This window comes from Apteryx rowi, unplaced genomic scaffold, assembly GCF_003343035.1.
Source record: "Apteryx rowi isolate R43461 unplaced genomic scaffold, aptRow1 scaffold_109, whole genome shotgun sequence".
Taxonomy (NCBI): Eukaryota; Metazoa; Chordata; class Aves; order Apterygiformes; family Apterygidae; genus Apteryx; species Apteryx rowi.
Genome location: NW_020447297.1, coordinates 1,938,880 through 1,961,261, shown reverse-complemented (window position 1 = coordinate 1,961,261; position 22,382 = coordinate 1,938,880). Strand labels below are relative to the sequence as shown.

The 22,382-nt window shown below is 42.2% G+C and overlaps 1 protein-coding gene across 1 annotated transcript in view; it reads right to left on the bottom strand.

Annotated features, from left to right (window-relative positions):
- LOC112969366 (vasoactive intestinal polypeptide receptor-like) overlaps window positions 1-22,382 on the bottom strand; it is a 78,993-nt gene that overhangs the window by 24,851 nt on the left and 31,760 nt on the right. The window contains exons 4-6 of the mRNA XM_026072603.1: window positions 15,375-15,478; window positions 11,482-11,585; window positions 9,331-9,463 (exon numbers count right to left, since the gene is read on the bottom strand). Of these exons, the coding sequence (XP_025928388.1) occupies window positions 9,331-9,463; window positions 11,482-11,585; window positions 15,375-15,478 (341 nt within the window). The remainder of the gene's footprint in view (window positions 1-9,330; window positions 9,464-11,481; window positions 11,586-15,374; window positions 15,479-22,382) is intronic.

Below are 22,382 nucleotides of genomic sequence, written 5' to 3'. Positions count from 1 at the left end.
TCCCACTCATGATCCTGTTTCCGAGGCTTGCCTCGAGGATGTGGCAGCACAGAGCAAGCACCTTCTGCTGTGGAGATGATGAAGCCAGGGTTTTCAGGCACAGACTGGCCTAGCCCTAGATCTTCATGCTGCCACTTCAGATCCTTATATCATAAATCAAGCAGGTAACTAAATTTGGGAGTTAATCTTGTATTTGCACAATCTCGACATCCTAAAACAGGACTGAATCCCATCCAAATTGGGATAAAAAATATTTTTTTATGTTGAGGCAGCTATCTCAGCCAAGCTATTGAGTAATCAATAGGGAGGAGGTAATAATGAAATAATTGCTCTGCTTGTAAGATTTCAAGATACAATTAATTCCCCATCTCACTATCTGGACACTGGAGTTGACTCAACTAACAAATTGGAAATCATTATATAATCCACATACGGTACAGCACTGTACACAGCTATGCATTGTCCACTAATTTCCATGCATGTTGCATGGAGATATCAGAATAGACATAGTTTACAAACTTACATTTTTATTTTTCATGGGACACTTCTCTCTGCTTTTAATTTTACTTCTATTTTATAAAGTTGTTTTCTTTCTGAGAGGACAAAATGCTGATGGGAGAGGTGGATATCCTGTACTGGCCTAGGTATTCCTGCCTCTGTTAAGAAAGGAAGGGGGGGGAAAATTTTCTATGTGGTTTTCCCTAGGAAGATGTTCTCCAAGCTGTTATCCTTTACTGGAAAGAGAAAGAAAAGGCTTCTCTTCTCCTTTTCACTGGGGATTTTTATCCCAACTAGAGGCTAGAGCAACCTTCTTTTACAAATCGTCTTCAGAGAGAGATGAGAGATGGATTTTCAGTAGTGATTGCTGATCCTGCCTTGGACCTTTCCTCAGGAGGTGGCAAAAATATACTTTTGCATCTTTACAGCATCAGGCTATTTCTCGTCTCATTCCATGCTTAAGGCTATTGGCTATTACATATTATCTTTTCACTACTTAGTTGGCTTTGACAGAAGAGTGGAGAAACATGCAACACCCAAGCTTCTGCAGCAGAAACTACAGAAGAGAAGGCATTTGCAGAAGTTGACACAGTGAACCGAAAATGCGACTTTCAAGAGATTTGTTATCTCAGCCTTCTGCTGCTGTGTTGAGTCTTCTGCAGACAATCTGGCTACACAGGGTGATGGCTTGACCCCACAGAGGCCAATGGCAAAGCCTCTGCTGACTTCCAGAGGGCTTTGCTCCGGAGGCCTAATGTGCAGAAATTCTGCATGACGTCAATGGGAATTATTGACAGAAATAAAGCAGCTTCTTAGGGGGTGATTCTGTTCCTCAGAAAATGAGCCCTAAGGTCAAGCCAATTTGCTGATCCACAAAAAAATGAAAGGAGAATAAAGAGTGTTAACTTACCCTTGGCACATTCAGCCTTTTGTATAACAACAGAAAAACAAATTAAAAACACAAACAAACAAGACCGGCTGGCAAAAAGCCATCACTTTATTTCTCCCTGCTCTTTAACTGTAGTTTTAGCCTTGATTCAAACAGGTTAACAAGAAAAAAAAAAGACCCCTAAGGTTTATGTTCTACCAGGCAAGAGATCCAAGGTCCATTCAAACGGGACTTAACTTCCTAAATCACTTGGGTGCCTTTGGCTCCTTCCTGCCTTCCCTATTGTGGAGTCTGACAAACAAGTAATTTTAAATGCTAAATTGCCATGCTAGTGGGTGGCTCAGCAAGTTTTACAACAGAAATGTCGGGTGCTGAGAACCTAACCCTATCTGTGGGTATAAACYGACTAAAGAAATTCTTAAAATGCCATCTTGATTGAAGCAAAGTGGCTTCTGATCAAGGCACTTAACCTACGTTTGTGAGCACCTTGGCTACAGTAAATTCTCATTTACCAATAACTAAAACAAGAAACCCTTTAAAGATCTTCATGGGATTAGTAGTCTTAAATCTTGATGATGGACCCTCCACTCCTGCTGCCCTTAGAAGCTTCAGCTGCAAGTCCACCCTATAAAATGTATGGCAGATGGATCAACATGATGGAATTCAGAGAGAGCTCATGGCCATCATCTATCTCAGGCACAGAGGYACGAGGTCTGAAGCACACCTTTTCCTGTTAACATGCTACTGTGCATCAAGGGAGGCCCAGAAACATTATGCAAGAGTGCTCTTAAGCCCTGGCAATAGCAAATTAATTCCATTTATCTTAACCCCCCCCCTTTCCTCCAGGTCTCGATGCAGTACATTTTCATGCACCCTTCATTGCCTAAGAGCATTTACCCCACGTCAGCTGTCACAGGGCAATTTATTAAGCCATTACAACCTGGATTTATCGACTGAGCTTGYAGATCTGTTACCGCTTTCACAAAGTAGAAATATTATTTCTAGACAAATGAGCTGCATAGCACAGCCATATACATGCACGCACACACAGCGTAAGCAAGCTAAGTCTTGCCTGCTCCCACCCTGACATGGAAGGATGGAGACATCAGGAAGAAGCTATTAGGCTCAGTTTCCATGTTTTTTTCTTCTTCTGCCAGCACTTCTACTTGTAGTCCTGATACACTACTTGTATCAGGAGTGGGCCAGTAAAGAACCTGAACAAAGCATTGTCTCTCTAGCAACAACTTAACCCGTTTGGACCCCAATGTCCCATGAGATAACCCCGGACTTTCTTCATGCTTTCCCGTCTTTTATGGCAGCTGAAAGCCAGTTGGAAATAGCAAGACTTTTAAAACTCCATCTCTGCTAATATGGAAGTTACACAAGACAACCTCTGTTTTATGAGCTTCCAACACAGAAAAACACGACGGGGTCAGATCCTCAGCTGACAGAAACCTGCTGAACACTATTAAAATAAATGGAGCTATACCAATTTACACCAACAAAAGACATGGTCCACATCGCTGCACTTTACGCCTTCCCACACAGGCTTCCTCAAAGATAACACAATCTGTTGAATTCAGTAGGAAGCTCTTATGTCTGCTTTACCTCACATAAGAAGCAAGTTTAAGCCCTGTGACTTTAATCCTCAAGGCTATTTAAGCATTTCGCTTCCACTGACTTTAATAGGGGTTACACAACTAACAGCCTCTGAGGGTCTGGGCCTTTCCATTTTTGTCTATTAGGAATAGTAGTTTGATTTTTTTTAGGAGTATTTTAGGAGTATTTTTCTTGTGAGTATTTCTAAGACAGTGATTAGCTCTAGCTGGTCAAGCCTCTGAGTCAGATGACTCAAAGCTGAGTCATAAAAATAGAATTATCTTGATAAATTGGGTAACTCTCCTTCTTTTGTGCTCATCAGTTGGAGAATCATAATGGGGCTTCTGAACGCAACCTCAGTAATAAGGGAAGCCAATCGCAAATCAGCAACCACAAGAAGGTGATCAGGGCCTTAACAATGCACGTCATTGCACTTGTCACATCCGATCTCATTATTGGCAATACTGCACTGCTTTAAGGTGCCAGCCCGTGACTAGGGCACTGCTGTGTCAGGCATGATAGGGTCATTTATTCAAAGGAAGAGCCTGCTCCAAAGGTCTTACAGTCTGATGTGCCATCTTAACTTCTGCCTTCGTTCCTGGGCCATTCCTATGAGCAAAGGAGATGGCGAGGGGATAACTCATCCAAGCATAACCATGCAAGACCATGTTAGAACTTGGCCAGGCAGATGTTCTCCTGAAAGTGAATGGACTAGTTGGTCTAGCTGATCTCAAGGGCTGGATGATATGACTAGTCCAAGAAGCAGATGGGACAAAACTCTGAATGTAATAGTTGCTCCTTGAAGGAATGGATCATTTCATCCCTTCCCTGTGGAGCATTATCCTCTGTGGGACTGGCTACCAGCTCCTGTGACCAACTGACAGGGAAGGAACCCAGCAAGGGCTCCCACCGGTTCCCCCTCTGTTGCTGCCCATCCATTCTCCGGTGGAACTAGGTGGTGAAATCCTGTTTCCACTTTTAGGGATGCCCGGATTGGCTAATTTACAGCTGAAATCCAGACCCTTCCCCTGCTTCTACTGCAAACCCCACATCTCTAAAGCAGAACCCCAGTTCTATGGCATGGACCTTCCTCACCTTCCCAGCCTGGCATGCCTCCAGCTCCACAAAGAGGGAGYCCAGCTTCATGTCCTGCTGGCATTCATCACCTCCCTATCTCACAATGACAATGTGTCAGCTTTAGCTTCTCTGATGCTCATGATTTCCTTCACTCTCCATCACTGCACATTCCCTTTCCAAACTCAGACCTCAAGCCCATGCTCCCTTCTTCTCTCACAACCCATTTTGCGGAGCTCCACCTCCCAACACCATAACCCTTCTTCCCAACCCCTTTTCCTTTTTACTGTTTACTTTTTAGTGCTGACTCTGACTGTGGTTGAGACCCTGTGCTGGGTACGGTGCAGCAACCAAGGCTGCAAGCGTGGTAGCCATAAGCAACTGTCTCACCAACAAAGAAGGAATTTACTGTTTGTCAGCTGCTCCATAGTAATATTACCTCTGTGAAAACCCTTTCCCTAGGGGATGTAAGAGACAGCTTACGCCTTCTTCATAAATGCCAGAGCATGGGCTTGTACACGCGGGGGCTCTTTGGCTGCAGAAAGGTGATGAGATACCACCTTCCTGGATGGAGTATCAGCTTGCACCTACTGGTCCTTTTTCAGAGTCTGATCTCTGGATGGACAATTCCAAAATCCAAACAAGGATATGAACAAGATGGGGTGGATGGTTACCCCACTGCACATGCTCCTGGCTGCTACTGACCATGGACAGGAAACAGCCCAAACCTCTTATTTATAGCTTCTCACTGCTTCACACATCCTTCATTCACTAAACTTGTCGGTATATCTTCAAATTAACTCTGGCACTGAACTGACATGAATACGAGGCATTATCTCTGTCCGACTGTCTCTCTCTCTCTTTTTTTACTGTTAGGTAATGTTTGCATCATTAGGGCCTCTGTTAACTAAAGAATCTAGTTACAGCTTCTTTTATTCTTTCCTTCTCCCCCATTTTCTGGTACTTCCTGGAAGTGTCTCAATACCTTTGGTGAAGTGAACCTTAAAGTCCTAGTGTGAGATTTGAAAGAGAATTGGCAAACATATGTCTCCATTCTGTTCCCCAGCTCTCTTTCTCTTGTTTTCTACTTCTTTGTACTATTTACAGGAGCTTTCTCTAGCTATTTTTTTCCCCTCTGTCATTTCTTTTGCTGTAAAAATTAGATTTTAGCTGTGAGGAGAAAGTCAGCAGATACAGGAATAATATTCTTCAGTAGCTGCTAGGCAGATGGAAATCTCTTAATCTAACCTGATGGTAAAGATTCAGACCAAGGGGTGACATTGCACCATGAAGAGATGGGTCTGTTACATTTGTGCTACTATCACAGAGATTCTTAGCAGAATCATAAGTAGAGATCGAATGCTGTTAAAAAGCCCAGAAAGAGGAACTGAAGCCAGTCCATCACAACGCCTGYGTCCCATAGCCAACAGCAACCTTTTTGGCTGTGTTTCACAGGATTTTGTGGACAGGGTGAGGCAGTTCAGGTCAGACAGGAGTGGAGCAGCTCAGTGAGAAACCTCTGCTCTATGTGAGCTGTGATTTTTTCCTTTGCTCCTCGTGATGCTCACTGGCATGAAAACCAAACGCAGCTGCCATCTATTAGGTGGGAACGGTGAAGGTCTCCTTCAGCTGATCATACAAGAGCATGGTGGACCTCATTTCCGAGGAAGGACAGACTGCAATGCCCTTCCTTACCTCGGGCAGCTCCTTTGTGCCTGGCTGGTCCCGAGGAAATCAGTGGAGGGGGTACAACTCTGTAGCACCAGACCGAGCTACTGAAAAAGTGTCAGTTAATGTTTTTACACACTTTAGGGCTTCACTCAACTCCAGTTAAGTCAAGGGAAAGATTCCTGTTGTCTTTAGACAGAGTTGTGCCAGGCTCCTCCCCTGAGCCAGTCAGCCAAAGTTCAGCAGATGCTAACAAGAGCTTGCTCTCCTCTCTGTAGGTGGAAGTAGATGTCTTTCTCAGAGGATGTAACCTGAGGAAAGGGGTGAGTTTTAYATCTCCTACTCGCTGTCTTTCTCGGATGCCTCACGCAGCACTTTCTTATTTCAGAGCAGAGTAGGGGGGGCCTTCTCTTCTTTAAAATGCTGTTGGATGAGCCAGAGGCTGTGCTGGTGCCCTCATCTCTATACCACATCAACAGGCTAGTGGCTTTTCCTGTGGTGCAAGATATTAATGTTCAGTTCCTTTCTGAAACATGGCCTTCCTGTTGCATTATAAAATTATACAATAGTCTGTTCTAGGAACTTCAGGGACTGTTTCCTTATTTTATATGGAAGTTAAAGAGCACTGAGAAACTGCAGGAAAAATCTGTGTAGCAGGACCTCTGCCCCTCCCTCCCAGATTAAATCTCTACCCACCAGGCCAGAAATTCTTGCTCCTTATTGCCTTCTGAACCTTGAGTTCACTTTTACACAGAAAACACCCCACAACGGGTTTTTGGAAGGCCAGCCTTCTCTGAAGGTCAGTCCACGTGCTGCTGCATGTGCCACAGGATCACCATTGTGCCTAAGGACAAGCCTAATTGATCTGGGCAGTTGGGAAAGGGCAAGGAGCGCGAGACATTTGTAAAGCTATTGTGGCTTTGCTGCTGAGTTTCCTTAACAGGGGACAAAGGGCCGGTGCCACTCTGCATAGGACCTGCAATCAGTGGCCATTGGAGCATGCTACATTTAGTTATGAAAACCAGCCTTGCTTGCCAACTCAGGGTCTCTGCCACATGAAAGGCAGGCTGAAATTTTGAAATTTTCCTCCAACCACAACAACTTTTCTGTCCCCCAGGCATAGATTTATCAAGGAAGAAGGATCAAGGAATTTAAGGAGGCTACAGAGACTACAAACCATTACACAAACACCATCCAGCGCAAAGCACGTATTTTGGCTCACATGATGGCTCAGTGATACTCATCACATATATTTTGGCTGCATTGGCCTCAATTCCCTGAAATGCTTATTGCACTGATATTTGAACACTGCAAATGCTTGGGCACTGTGACCCATGGAAATGCCCAACAAGCTAAATTTCCAGGGCCTTCATATTGAACAGATCAATGGTAATCCAAAGCTATTTGAATTTAAGAAAGAAAAGTCTTGCTGTAGAGTTAACACTGCAGTTAGTTTCCTGCATTTGGTAAAATGAAGCAAAAAATGTTACTGCAGCAAAGCCTACAGACAAGTTTGTCTTTTTCAATTACATATGCACCTACATGAAGTGGAGCTCCTACCTGACTGGAGTATTGACACATATGTTTGTGGATAGGTTAAAATTTTTTTATGATGTGGCTGGTGTATAAAACATCATATTAGGTCTTCTTACTGCAACAGGTAATGCTAAACACAGGAATTAGGTCCCTTCATCAGGAATGCTGGGAGAGGCCTCCATTCATTTGGATTTTATAGCCCCGATTCTATTCTAGGAGGAGGGTGCCTTTATCCTTTTTTTCTCAAATGAACTAAGTGAAGTATTTTCTTTTCTACTAAAACATCATTATTTCCTTGGTTCACCCCTATTCTAAAACAGCATAGTGCTGACAGCATTCAGTAAATTGAACTGTTTCTTCAAATCTGTCCTCAAACTGAATGAGATCAAGGCCATATTCATATTCTTGCCATTTTCAAAGGAAACAAGCAACCTTCAGAAAACTGTATACATAGTCCCAAGCATATGAACTAGTACCCAGGTCTTCCAAGATAAAACTTTATCCTGCAAATCCAAAACACAAACAGCCCAATCATTTAACCTAACTTAGGTCAACCTAACCCAACCAAACCCAACCTAATATAAGTTTTTTTGCAAGCAGATAATTATTATGAGAGGCATTTTGATTGCATTTCAGGTAGGTCTTTTTCTGCCTATGACCTAGTAAGCAAGTTATCCAAAACGTTGGGTCAGGATGGATACAGATTTTGCAATGGGTAAGTTCAATCTAGTGCAGCAGAGACAGATCTGTTCCATGTATTTTTATAACCCTTGTGTAGCATTCAGCCATTCACCCTGAATTGGCATTGGCAACGAAAATCCTCTAATGGGGAGAAACACACAAAATAGTGGTAGCCATGGATCTGGCTGAAAGCACACCGGCTTCCAGGAGCTGCGGAGTTCTTCAGGACAAAGTCCTGTATTTATACACAGAAGTGTTGCAGTGGTGGCAAACACTTTTCACACAGTCTTCTGTTATCATGCCTCAGCCATGACCTGGTAGAAACTCCTGCAGGGGTGAGAGGTTAGTTCAGGCTCCATGGATCACTGGGTTCTTGGCTTCTCTACTGTGTTTCTCTGCTGTGTTCAGTCCCCTGCTGCATCCTCCCATTGCTTTTACCAGCAAGTAACTCTTCTAATTTTATGAATTCATTATGGAGGTGGAGGTGGKTTTTTTTTTTGGACTTCTGGTCACATCTCACTGTTTCCATGATTTTAATTTCCTGCCTGAATTTATTCATGACCGGTGTCTTCTTGCGTCAATATGGCCTTTAAATCAACAGCTCTTCTCCTGCCTTCACGTTTGCTTCAACTGATTACACTGAGTGTGAGTGAGTTATTTTTGCAAAGTGAAAAATTTCTCAGCTCCTTTTCTCCCTCCTTTATCAGCCCAGTGGAGAAGTCTGTTACACACAGTTACGACAGGATTCAGATCCAGATGAAAACTTAAATTTTGCTTTTTATATATAAACTTCTATATGTAAGCCAGCTGTCTAAACTCCTGGGGAAATCTGGTCAATGCAATCAGTGGAGAGAGCTATTAAGCTTACTGAGTGCAGGTGCCTTCTTCAAAGCGAGGTGAATAGCTCTCCAGACCCCACTGAGTGTATTAATTAGATCTCTATTGATGGTGATTGCAGTTTACACACTTAGCTTATGTATAGGTACTTGCCTTGTTAAAAGTCTAAAGTTACTTGTCTGAATCTGGAGCTGACTCCCGCTCTCACTGACATGAGGGGTTTGATGAACTTCCCTGAATACAGTTCTCTAAGTCTCTTTCGATGAGGCTGTTGAAGACATCAGCCTGGGGCTAGAAGATAGACACAGGGCTAATGGGACAGCTCAAAAAGGAGGAGATGCCTACAAACTTTTGAGCATTATTATTTATTTTATGCCCTTTCCATCCAAACTAAACAGTAGCAATTGGGTTTTTGTTTCTTCTCAAATGACTGAAAACTGATATCTTCCCAAAATGCTGTCTCACATGCATTTAAAGGTAATTTTGGCGCATCAATTAAGAGGGGCAAACAGGACAAGGCGAAAACTTCAATGTGAATGGCTACTTACTAAGCTCAGCAAGCAGTGTTCAGATTCTCCACTCTCAAAAAGGATGGCATCTTTTATGAAGACTGCGATAGCTCTCATTATGAAGGACACGAAGAGGTGCATGTGAATATAATTTCGAGTACAGTGTAGTTTTCTGTTGAGAAGCAAGAGAAGAAACAACATTTCTGAACAGCAAGGCTATTCAAAAGCATTATTTATCTATTTGCATGCTTCTTCTGCCAAGATACAGACTTTCAATTAAACATTAGAAACTTTGAGACTGACTATATTCTGACGTGACTCACTGAAGATCCACTTAAGCCTTTTTAAAGCCACAAAAGATGTGTCATTCCGTGTGTCTACAACAGTGTTGCTATTTTTCCCATTGTCAGAAAGAAGGTCAAAATATAGAATGACAGAAAATAGTTCCAACATACTGCTTTCCATTGAAAAAGAGATGCTTTTGACTAAGCAGACTTCGCTCCTGATAAAGGTCACTTTTCTATAGAACATTTGTACTGTAATAATTCTTTTAGAAGTGAAATATTTCTGGAGGAAGAGAAATAAATTCTTAGCAACTCTTGCCAAAATTAACACATACTGCATGTTTTCTGGAGCAATATGAACTATATTTTTATTTAAAAATGACTAGGTATTAATTATACTAAGAATTGCGCTAGGCTTTCTCTTTCCCTTACCTGCTAATATATTCTGAAGATCTATTTTGATCAAATAAGTCTGCCTTTCAAGTGAGACTTTACATCAGCTAAAAGTGAAAGGCCTAATACTCTGGAAATGGGTACTTTGTACAGTCATCAGAAGCAGAACAGACCTCACTCAGCAACATGATCAAATTACCACCTCCTAATGAGTCACTGTGCATCAGCAGAATTTGTGCTCTTAATCTCTGATGATGGCAAGATAATGTGACCGAGCTGAGTCCTCTGATCTTGCAGGTGAAGCCAAGTCAAATTACACTGTTTGCCACAGATGAAGAGTGTGAACCCAGACAGTTTCAGCAGTTTAGCTGGCACCTCGTACTTTGCTGAGATGAGATAATTTGATCGTGGGTCTGATTCACTCCTTTGCTTACGAGAGGAGTGGAGAGAGTGTGTATGCTGGGAGGTGCAAAGGAAGCGGTTATCTCTGCTCAAGGATTGTGAAGGGTCATGAAAAATATAAATAAAAAAAATACAATATGAAAAAATATATAAATTTGAGAGTTACTGTAGAATATGCTGCTTCCTACATTTTTGTGGGGCAATGATTTCTGGACCAGACTATAATAAATTTGCAATGATATAGCAAGAAAGGTACTTAAATGAAACCACCAGACAGTGGTGTAAGGAGACGGAATACAGACCTAGCAGATTCTTCCATCTCATTGAAGTTTTGCTCTCTGCTGTTCTCTCTATATTTAAACAACCTTATAATAGGAGACTACCCCATATGCAGGCTTCTTCAGTGGAGACACCCAAATTCAGATGCCTGAATCTATTGTAAGCAATAGAGATTGAGGATGAATTCAGTTGTTGGAACCAGACATTTAATGCCATCTGATGTGCTGTAGAGTACCTGTCTGCCAATCCACAAAGGCTTGTGCCTCCTGAAGGTCCTGCTTCATATCTGCCAACCCTGTGCATGACACAGTGGCCCCAGCATGTCTCAAATGGCACTAGCTGCCTATGTCTTGCCCTAGATCTGCATGGGCTATAGTAGGAGACACTTCTGAAGTGCACTTTTGGAGGTAGTTCTGCGGCGTAATTAATCTGTCACATTTTAAACACCTTCTTTAGTTGAAATGCATCATCCTTAGAATCCATATGTACCATAACTAGGTCTCTGTGGACCATAAAGAGAACATGGGGTGACTAGCTCAGATATAGAGATCTACCGCATAAGACTATGCATTTCGTCAGAAAATTCCTGTTCTATATAATTAGACTGGGGTTGTACCTCTCATGCAAAGGTCGCAATTCACATATCGGAAAACAGCGACACCAAAAGACAGAACTTTCCTCTCCTGTCCACCTTAGACATGACAGAAATCTTCTGGCATCCATGTATGACACACATGGCCTATAACCAAGACAGTCATTTATCTGCGCTTAAACAGCCACTATTTCCTCTGAGACATCCCCTTACCTTTGCCTTTTTTGCTCATGGTCTTACCTGAAGAGACATAAAATGAACATAGCAGCTGTGAGAGCAATGAGCGATAAGGTATATCCAATGGTGTAGCCGGTCTTGACTGTGCCGTAGAATGATGTCGTTTGCTAACGTGAAGAAAAGAAACAAAACAGGACTTTCAAAGAGCTGCCAACACGCTTTCCTAAACAAACACAGCATACACCATCAGTGAGCTTTTACTAATTTTTTTGGTGAAACCAGGAATAAGACAGAAGYGTCTGGTTGCAGCAGAGCTTGTATCACACCATAACCAGGTCACAATTTCACAGGGAAAAGGTTTCTAGAGGAAGGAGTTTTATTTGACAGTCACATAGACAGTTACATGGTTATAATCTTGTGAAACAAGAGTGACTAATATTCAGTTAAGCAGTGCATTGACACGTCAGCACTGACTATGATGAATTTATTTTATTAATGAAGGCTGAGGACAGAACTGGTGCGAAAATTGCTTTTGCTTCTGTGGAAGACATAGATTTTGTTTTGGCAAGGAAAAAGAAACAGTCCTAAAATGTTCTCACTGAAAGCACACATATGTTCATTCAAAAATATGTGTTAATTTGGAGGTTAGTTCATGGCTTCTCTTTTAGACATGAAAGATAGCACATGGAGGGAGTCTCTGAGCATGGAGCATTGTGGGACTTTAATCTGACATGGAAACCTGGTCTAAAGAAAATGGGGAAATAAGGAATCAAAACTCCATCTCTCATAAGGCTCTGCAGCAACACTCTAAATTCATATATTTTGATTATCAGCTTAAAAAAAAAAAGATCAGTTGGTTCTTGGGCATTTCTTTTATTCATGAAGAATCCATATTTTCATGACAAGACAACTCCATTTGTGGAAAGTCTTAAAATCTAGCCCTTGCCATCATTTTCAATTAAAAAAACACGCCAAAAAATCCCAGAAAAAGCAGTTTTGACCGAAAATCTAAACCCAACCCTGTCTGGGAAATCACTTTTTGATTACAGTGAGGACTGACATTTTTATATGCTATTTTCATAGGCCCTGTTGAGTAGTAGGAACTTTACAGAACCGGCGAGGCAGAGGTGAGAGGTAATCCTCCAGCATTTGTACAGGGCAGCTTGGAGGAGCAATAAAATAAGATGGAAATTTCAGGCAGTGCAAAGGTTACAGTGGTCATGTCTATATTGCTTCATGGGCAAGGAGAGATCTAGCCAGGCAGAAGGAGAGAGCTTGTGGCGGGGGACTGAGTTGGAGGAAGAGGTCATCCTACACATATTTGGGAGAGCAGAGAGGAAGGTATAAGGGAGGGAAGGAAATAAAGATATACCATTGGAGATATCAGTAGTGGGCTGGCAAACAGAAACTGCCAAGTGGGAATACAGGTATGGGCCTCTTGCTCTTAGTTATTCACAAAAGCAGGTTATGCCCAGAAGGATCTTAGAGTTATTCAGTAAGCAATTCCGTGCCCCTCTATTTTATGATAACTGGTCCTTCTTGTGTATAGAGAGATGGTTCTGCATTCAACTTTAATGTGGCATGTGGAGTTCTCTCTGCTCTGGAAACAGCACATAATTAATTCTCACTCTTCATTTGTGCTTGCTAAGGATGATCACCTTCTGTTTTACACATGTCAAAGTAGAGAATTTTACCCCAAATCATAAATAGAATTGGAATTTCACTTTTAATGCTCAGATTACTAAAATATTCATATTAGAAGAACACAGGGATTTAGAGATGTAAAGGAAATGCATGCTCTAGCTCTAAACCTAGACGTGCTATTGACTTACTGCATGAAATTGGACAACTTTATCATTCTCTTTCTGACTTCTAAAAACCTCTGCTTACTTTCACAGGCATGCTGTAAGAACAGCTAGTTAAGGTAGGTGCTATACTGAGAGCAATTCAGAATCAACTTCCTTAACTTCTGTTGAGTAGCCTCTATGTTTTTCCTGTGGTAACTGAGGTGAGACTGTGAACCATTTACATTTGTAATGAGCGTGAGGCAGCAGAAATGCTGATGACAGGTCTTTGCACGACCCTGCACCCAAAAAAGCTTGGAGTTCATCTCACCTACTTTAACTCTCTAAGGCTAAACTTATCCAGGCTCCCTCTAGAGTAAATTCTCCTTGGAGAGAAATGGGGGATGAACTGACCTGTGGAGGTGGCTATTTCTCTTCATTGCCTCTAGATGGAGCCTATGGGGACATCTAGGGTGGCCCGGCTCTGACCAGATGAAGGCACACAGTGGGGAAGCTGTGCATCCCTTCTGACAGCATGGTAGCAAAACAACTCCCAGTTTCTTAACATACGGTTCTTCAAAGTCAGGTTGGACAAGGAATCATTATCACCGCAAGGATCACAGGTGCAATATGTCRGTGCCTACACCATCTGCTTTCCAAGGACAGCTAGAATTTAGGAATAAAATCTTACACACATCCCTTACTTATTTTTTGTACTTTTGTTGTTTCTGACTTGAGACCAGCAGACGTTAAAAGTGCATTTTAGGCATGGATGGTTATCAGTCTGTTCTGGACCTCATGCCTCATACAGCCTGCTGTTCTCTTTTTTTTTTCTATTCCCCTTGTTTCTTCCTCCCCAAGCTGACAGCCAATTCAAAAAAAAAGAAAAAGAAAAAGAAAAACTATTCTTCACAAGCTAGTACTGCATGTTCACTCTCCTCGGCCACCTTTTCACACAAAGTAGACTTAAACAGCATGACAAAACTGCAGAAATAAAAAGAAAATAATTAAGAGAGAATTAAAAGAACACAATATGTGTTCTCTTGGTAACGAGGCGTTCTGGCAACGCTGCAGTCCTTTGGGTCGCCAAGGCATGTCACAGGAATTCCCAAATCCCTTTGCAGCTGGAACATAAACCCGAGCTCTTGGTGGAGGGCCTTCGCGTTGCAGACCGGCAACAATGGCCTTCACAATGCGGAAACGGCGCCATACATTTTGGTCATAGAAACGGGACACTTGAAGATGTGAAGTGGCAGCTGACCCCAAAAGCAGACTAAAGCTCTCCCGTCAGTAGATCCCTGAAATTCTTTGTGTAACTTTCCCTTTGGTATTTTCTGTATTCCTTCACTATTAATGCTGGCTAAGTTCAGTTCAGATTTTCCATTAACTGTTTGAGCGCTTTCGTAATGTGTGGTCATACACAAAGATCCTTCACTGCATATATTTGCTCATTAATAAGATTCCTGTGTCCAGCATTCACAAATACTGACATATGTCATGTGGCAGAAAAAGGCATGGATTTAAAACACACATATAGTTGTAGTGAAATACAATGCCATTCTAGCATGAGCTTTTTCTTGTTGACTATGGGACAGCTGTAGGTAACTAGCTTAGATTAGATGTTGAACTTTTAGTTAGGTGAGATGAATCCTGCTTTTAAAAAACACTTTTGTTATCCTCTTTAGACTTAACCTTTCATGTCTCAGCATGCAGCTACCCAGTAACAATTTTCTTTCTGTGTAAATGCCAATATGCTACAATATTTTAAAGTTAATTACACATAGGTCACTAATTACTAATTTACATACAGGCAATATCCTTGAGAGCTTGCATATTTCCTTACAAAATATATAAATATTTCAAGGGACAGCTTGGACTAACGTTTCAAACTTGAATATGTAAAATCAAGCACCTGAAGTTACACATGGGCATCACAGYGACATTGCTCTGATTTTCTCTGGTGCTGAGCTCCTGCCACTTTCTTGGAAATCAAAGGGAGGGTCAGTTCCTTGACCAGAAGGACACTCGACCTCTGCTTCTAGGGATCCTCAAGAGGATCATTCCTTCTTGAGGGATCACAGTGGGAATGGAAAAACTGGGCAGGGGAAGATCATGTGATTCTGTTGTCTATCCCTGATGAATCTTGCTGACTATCTATCCAGGTTTACCTACCTCTTCCTCTGGAGTGCTGTTGAAATCATATCCACAAGCTAGGGTGTACGGCGCAGGGTACACATCTGTCCAACCTTGGCTTGTACAATTCCTGGTCACATTCCCTGGAAGGATGATGAAAAGAATGATTAAAAAAGACATGTAAGGCTTGCTGTTAAACAAAGGGCTTCCTACTATAGATTCAATGGCAAATCATACTTCTCTTAACATCTAGAATAAAAGTTTTGCACTCTTCCATTATTATGAAGTGCTCATTACACAGAACACATAAATGGGAGGGACCAGTTGGGTCATAAAGTTCAGTCCTCAGAAATTAGTAGATGTTTAATACGGAGTGCCCACAGAACAACTCTTCTAGTGGTATCACAATGCAAATTGGACCTGGACCCATAGTTGTAGGCACCATAAGGAAATATTATTTGAGACTGTCTCTATTCCTGGAGAATTTATGATCTAAACAGAGTAGTGAGATATTTACTTCCTTCACTTTGCTTGTGAGAAGCCAAGATATACATGGATAAAGTGCTCATTTCATGTTATACAAGTAAAATGGGAGGGCAGGGAAATGAATGCAGTCCTCAAAATCCATGCCTTGCCTGCAACACAAGCCTGAACTTTACTCAAATATGATTCCAGGGAAATCTACTTCAGGGAAATATATCAAATTTGTCAATGAACGGAGAAAAACCAGAAACTGGCAAGCTGAATTGCATGTTTTAACATGTACACTCAGTGGAAGGAGAATTCTTGGACCTCTACGTAAGTTGGGTGCTTCAGGCCTCTAACAGGCTGGGAGGAGCTGCTTAATTAATTTAAGGACATCTCTATCCTTCAGTCAAAAAAGACAAAACTGTGAAGTTCCCATGCCTCTTTGGTACTCTCTTTGTACTTCTTGGTCCATCTGGGATTGTAAGGAGGCTATCCAGTGTGTATCAAGCAAAGCTGTCCTCACTTCATAAGACATTTCTGCTTCCTGTTCAAACTGGACTGGGTGACTATTAGAACTCATCTGTTGTTCAAAATTGGCCAAAGAAGTGCAAAGTATCCCTAGAAAGACTTTAGTGGCAGCACCTTCATTTGTTCCTGGTAAGTGCTCACTCCTCTGTGAAAACAAGCTCTCTCTGAACAGAGCTAAAGACATTATTGTCAGGAGCACAGGATGCCAAATTTAGTCTTCCTTTTGATTTCTATAATAATTGGAAATTCAGTGTGACTCCCCAGGGTTATTCGTTATTGCGAGGGGTCCTGCTTTGCTAGGGGCTATGCAGACATTAATCAAATAAAAGAAGGCAAGAGGCCAACAAACTGACCAAGATAGACCTTATGCTAAAAGGTTCATAATATAAAAAGCCAAGAAAGACGTTTGTCAGAGGGAAACAACACAGCAGCAATACATCAAACAGTACACTGCAAGGACCCCAGCATCCACTCTGACCATTGATCCCTACCCTGCCTATTGCATGCAAATCACATCGTTGTGTTGTTAATTTGAACATTTCACAGGTCAACTGGTTGGCATTCCTTTGGCATCATTCATCACATAAAACTGCTTGCCATCCCTGACTGGGCAGTTAGTACAATAAATCATAATGAAAAAAAAAGTAGTAAATAGTCAAAACTTGCTTATGACTTCCTAGATGAAGAATTACACCAGTGAACCCCCAAAGCTTTGCAAACATTTCCAACAATGGGATTCTTTGCACACAGAAGTAAAAAAACTTCTGCAAATAGGAGCAAATCGATTATGCAGTTATGAGTCATGAAAATGCTCAAGCATCACCTCCAGGAATTTCTGACTATTGAGTCACCTGGACACCTTCCTAACTATAGATCTGATGTATCTTGCACTGAAATCAGCAGCCGTCTATCCACTGATCTTCCTGAATTCTTGTGACAGGTGGACTTTGACACTAAACTTCTTCCTGTAATTCTTCCTTACGACAGATCTAAACTTCACGAAAGCTCTAGTGCATTAGTCCATTTTAACAGCTGCCCCCAAAGTAGTTAACTTTAGCACAGTTTGCTGGATTGCTCTTCCCCAGGTTTTCTCTGCATGGTGATTATTTGCATTTCTTTTTTCCCAGCGTTCATATCAGGACCATAAAAGATCCTGTCTGTGCAAATAAATCATTACCACTGAGAGGTTTTTTTTTTTTTTTTTGAAGAGTTATATAATTTCTGTCGCTTCTTCCTCATTACAATAGATCCCATCATGCGAATTTTTCTGCCTCCTATTTCCTGCTGAAGACTCCTCCTCTCTGTTTGAGGATGCCTTTAGCTTTCATGGTGGTTTTGATTCCTTGCTTCTTATCCTGAGCAAACAAACAGGTGCTTGTTTCAGCTTCATTCATTTCCTCATACACTCRTATTTCTCCTTTTTAAACACACTTCCCCACTACTGTTTGCTTCTTTTGTAATTCTTCTCAAGGTTCTCAGAGTACTTTCCAAAGCTGTCTTAATTCTACTACGGCAGAGGGAAGGAAAATGATACAGCATCACTGGGACGAGACTTGGTCTCCAGCCCAAATCTTATACTAAATAAGCAAACAAACTAAAACACACAAGAAAGACAGCAAATCTGGCAAACCYATCCACCGTGTTTTTCCCTGTTGCCAGTGACTACTGCTGTGCGCTCGCACACAGAGGTAACCTTCCATCAATCCTCTGCTGAGATCAGGGACTCAGGAGGCCACGAAACATCGCTTCCCCTTCAGGGGAAGCTGAATAAAAAGCAGCTCTCTGAGAGGAACCCATAAAGCAAAGTTTACTTTTATCACTTTGCTCCAGATCTGGAAGCATGGATGACTGATTCTCTGCTGATAAGTGAAAAGAAAATGATTTTTTTAAAACAAAMCCAAACAAAAGTGTTTTTAATAGTCCTCTCAAACCCTGGAGTCCAACACAGTGCAATTGCTCACGTCTTGCTAGAAATGCATGAGGTTTTAAAAAAAATTCCTCCTGATTATAGGGAATCTCACTTCCCACAGAAGTTTTTACCACTTTTTCCTGCTCAGGTCACTTTTCGATTCACAAATTCAAGCACATGGTCTGATAAAACAAATCTTTCTCAYAGTAACTCTCATGTTCTGCACTAGATGCCTGGGAGGTGCAAAAAGGACAAAGTTAGAAGATATAGATTTTACCACACTACAATATTGGCTCAAGTGATGGATGACGTCTCCCCTCAGCACAGACAACATTTCTAATTACTGCTTGACATTAGGTTGATTCCTTTCCATTCTGAAAATGAACATAAAACTTGGGAAATTACCCTACAGGCTTAGTTCTTATTCTGAGCATCACCTAATGGACGGGTAGTGAACTTCAGACTGAGGTATTAAAATGAGATTTTTACGTTATGGGCTCAAATCCCAGCTTGGTTGCAGACCTTCAGTGAAGCTATAACCAGTTCATTTGATCTCCCAGGGTCACAGTTTCCCATTAATATGTATGGCTTTAGCAATAATGTCTGCTCTTCTGTCACTGTTCTGCTCTTCAGCAAAGCATTCAAAGTACTGGAAGTTTTTCATGATGTTTGCCAGAATGGTTTCTCATTAACACTGTTTGTGTAATATAAATTCTCCCCAGAATGATACTAATGAAGTATTTTGAGGCTGCAAAACCTAAGTGGCAGTATCAGAGAAGGCAGAGCTTTACGGTATTTCTGCACTGGGGAAACAGTATCTCCAGCTTGCGGAAGGTCTCAAGGTTTCTGCAACTTTCCCATTCCCTGTCAGATTGAAGCTAAATCATTTCAAACTCAATGGTGCGCGAGTCCTCAGCAAAGCAGACCAGCAGAAGTCAGAGGGCTCTCAGCATGCCAGCTCCTTCACCGTGGGCTTTTCTCTTAGTGGATGCCAGGACACAGGGGTTTAAAGATAAGGTTTTAAAGGGAACAAGGTGATGACTTTTTCATATTGGCTTCCTCCCAGGCATGAGGGGATGGACTTACAAAGGAAGCAAAACAGCAGTGCAGAAATCTTAAACAAAAAGTTTGTTCTCTAAAACTGGCAAATACATTGTGCAGAGGTAATCCTTACACACGCTAAAGGAACCGTAGCTGCCGCTGGAGAACCAGGATGGGAAACTAAGCAGTCAACTTTCCAAAACCAAGCTGATGACGTAAAAGCCACTGTTAACAGAAGGGAGTATCTAGTGTAAATACGAGGCTAGACCTTTGGCTCTTTTATCAGTGTTTATGACAGTCACGGAACAAAACGCTATTGAAATGCAAGGGGCAAAGCAGCAGGCCTGAATAACCAGTTTGTGGGAAGTTTTAAGGCTCGAGCGTAGCACGACAGGCTGTAAGCATTTAATCAAATCACCGCATTTCTTGGTGCAGCCACCGATATGAGACTTGCCTCTTTGCAGATGTCCTGACCATGCCAGTGCAGAAGCGTTAGCAGCTCCGGGCGCAGCCCCAGTGCGGGCAGYGAGCCGGCAGGGTCTCTGAGCAGAGCTCTCCCACGGCCAAGGCCAGCCAGTGTGCAGCAAGCTAAACGCTCACTGATTGCAAAATTAATCAGCGGCGGTGACAGGACGGGCCATCCAAGTCAACGTGAACTGCTGGGTTTTATATACAGCGCTTACTCATGCCTGTGTTCCTTGAAGCTCTGCTTCCAGCGTGCCACGATGATTAATGGTTGTATAGACGAAGCATGAGGAGAAATTGCACCTCCTCCGTGCACTTCTCCGTCTTTCTGGTAACGTGCCTGCCATGGGCAGGACTTTGCCATCTGGCCCAGCAGCTGCTCATGTTTTAAACAAATGCTTCTTTAGAGTTCACAAAGCCTTAGCTAATTTGCTAATCTACACGATTTGATGGCATGCTTATTATGAAAATGGAATTGATGGTTGTAAGCAATTAGCTGAATGTTCCAGTCTTTCCTCCTGATTAGCTTCTGCGACTGTACAAAATCCGGCATACGGCTCATGCCTATCCTAAGCGGTGTGTCCTCGCTTCCAGGGTGATTCAGAAACTGGCTGCTCTGGGTAGCAAAGGCAGGGGGAAGGAAACCCCCTCTCCACAAAAATAAGCTGGACTGGCCAAAAACTTTCTGTCAACAAGTTCTGAGACAATTTTTTGTTTAAAAAGAAGTGTTTCTTTCTAGTGTAAAAAGTCCAATCAAACAAAAAAGACCCAACCCCCCCAAACTCAAGAAGGGAATGTCCAAGTATTCCTGCTTTTACTACAATTTTTGGATGTTCAAATTACCATAATTTTTGAATTCAGTTTCTTCTGTGGAAAAAAAAAAATTCTCCTCCCCTCTTCCTCTCCCACACCCCTCTATCTTCTTTAGTTATATCTATAAATAGCTCTGTAAACTCTCCACCTCTGATGGTCACCAACATGCTGCCCCTCAGCCCAAAGTAGGGGACTACCTCTGCAGTGATATGGCAAAGAAGAAAAGCAGACAGAAGCTGTGTCAACTAAGCTTGCAGTACATCACTTCATAAGCCATTATGTGATGGTTTTGCCCACGCTGAGTTTCTTTTCGGACCTGAGATGGCTCCAAAATAATTAATCAGCTACGGTTTCCTTGCTAGAAGGTAAGTGAAGGATTTCCTCACTGTACTCAGCAAGTTTTGCGTAGAGACTGGGAATATTCTGCTCATAGAGAGARGGTTGTGTGGGTTTTGGACTTTCTTCTGCCCCCTCTTCCCTGGAAGTGCTCCTTTAGCCCATTAAAAGCACTGACAGGCCAAACTGGAGTGAAGTATGATAGCACAGGAAAGCTACCAATCAAGTCAAGCATGAAAGACGACGTCTGGTGAATTCACTGCCACAGAGGTCACTGAATCACAGAAAATGTGGCTGCTTGAAATAACGAGTGACCTTTCTAGCCTGGAAGATCTATTGCAGAAGACAATCTTTGCACTTGCATGCACTTGCACCTCCTCAGGCCAGCAAACCTCTTCTGTTTCTCCTCACTGTCCGGTTCCTATGTTTTAAGTTCATCCTTTATGTGTTCAAACCATTACATTGCAATAAAGCAAATAATTGCATCAATGCCTCAGTAAAGGGGACCCATTCAAATACAGCATACAATAGCAGAAATCAGGACAGACCCAAGTCTCAGCTTTAAGCTCACTTACAAACTATCTGAAAGAGTTTGGGAAAAAAAAAATCATTAATGGGTCCTTTTGGTCAGCGTAAACCTCTGATTCGACATAATACTTCAACAAATGCAAATTCTCTTTTCTTCACCTGTTTCTCTGTGACATATAGGGTCTCCAAACAGCATTTCTTGCCATGCTTCTGGACATTACCCCACTTCCACAGAGTAACATGCACGAATCTTGCCTGCTACAAACACATCCTARTGGATGCAGACCTACCAGAGGTTTACTTACCCTCCTCAAATTCACCTTCATCACACATCTGCACTGCCATGGGACAGTGCATGACCCTGTCGGCTTTTGGGTAAGTCTGAGCAGAGCTAAATGTTGCAGCACAGTTGTGTCCAATGTGCCTACAGCTGGGCATACTCTAATAACTTACCGAGATGGTGCTGACAGAAGCTGTTTGCTGCAGACTCTTCCCCTCCCTCTAAGCCGGCTGGCTGTATGCACAAGTTGACTTGACTGCAGATGCACAGGCAAGTCCCTCTGCACTGTTGTGTTCACTGCTAAAATCCAAGCCTGGCTCCAGTGGTGCACAACACAAGTCCATCAGTTCTCCCCCTCCACATTGACCTGATTTCTTTATTCAGTGATCTCCCTATCCCTTAGCAGGCTTCCAGGCTTTCAGGGTGGGCTCAGAGCTGTGGATTGCATTGGGGATTCCCACATCGCTGGCAGCAGATGCTTTGGAAGAAATGTAAAAAGCAGTAAGCCTGTCCACCTTGAGAAACTGTATCCTCCTAGTTCCCTCATATGGAGGTTGCATTTGGGCTAGTGTTTCATATACCTACCGCTGAATTTATCTTATTCCTATCCTCTGAATTTATCTTACATCTTTTTGATAATTCTGATATCTATTTATACTTTTGGCTTTCATCAACACAT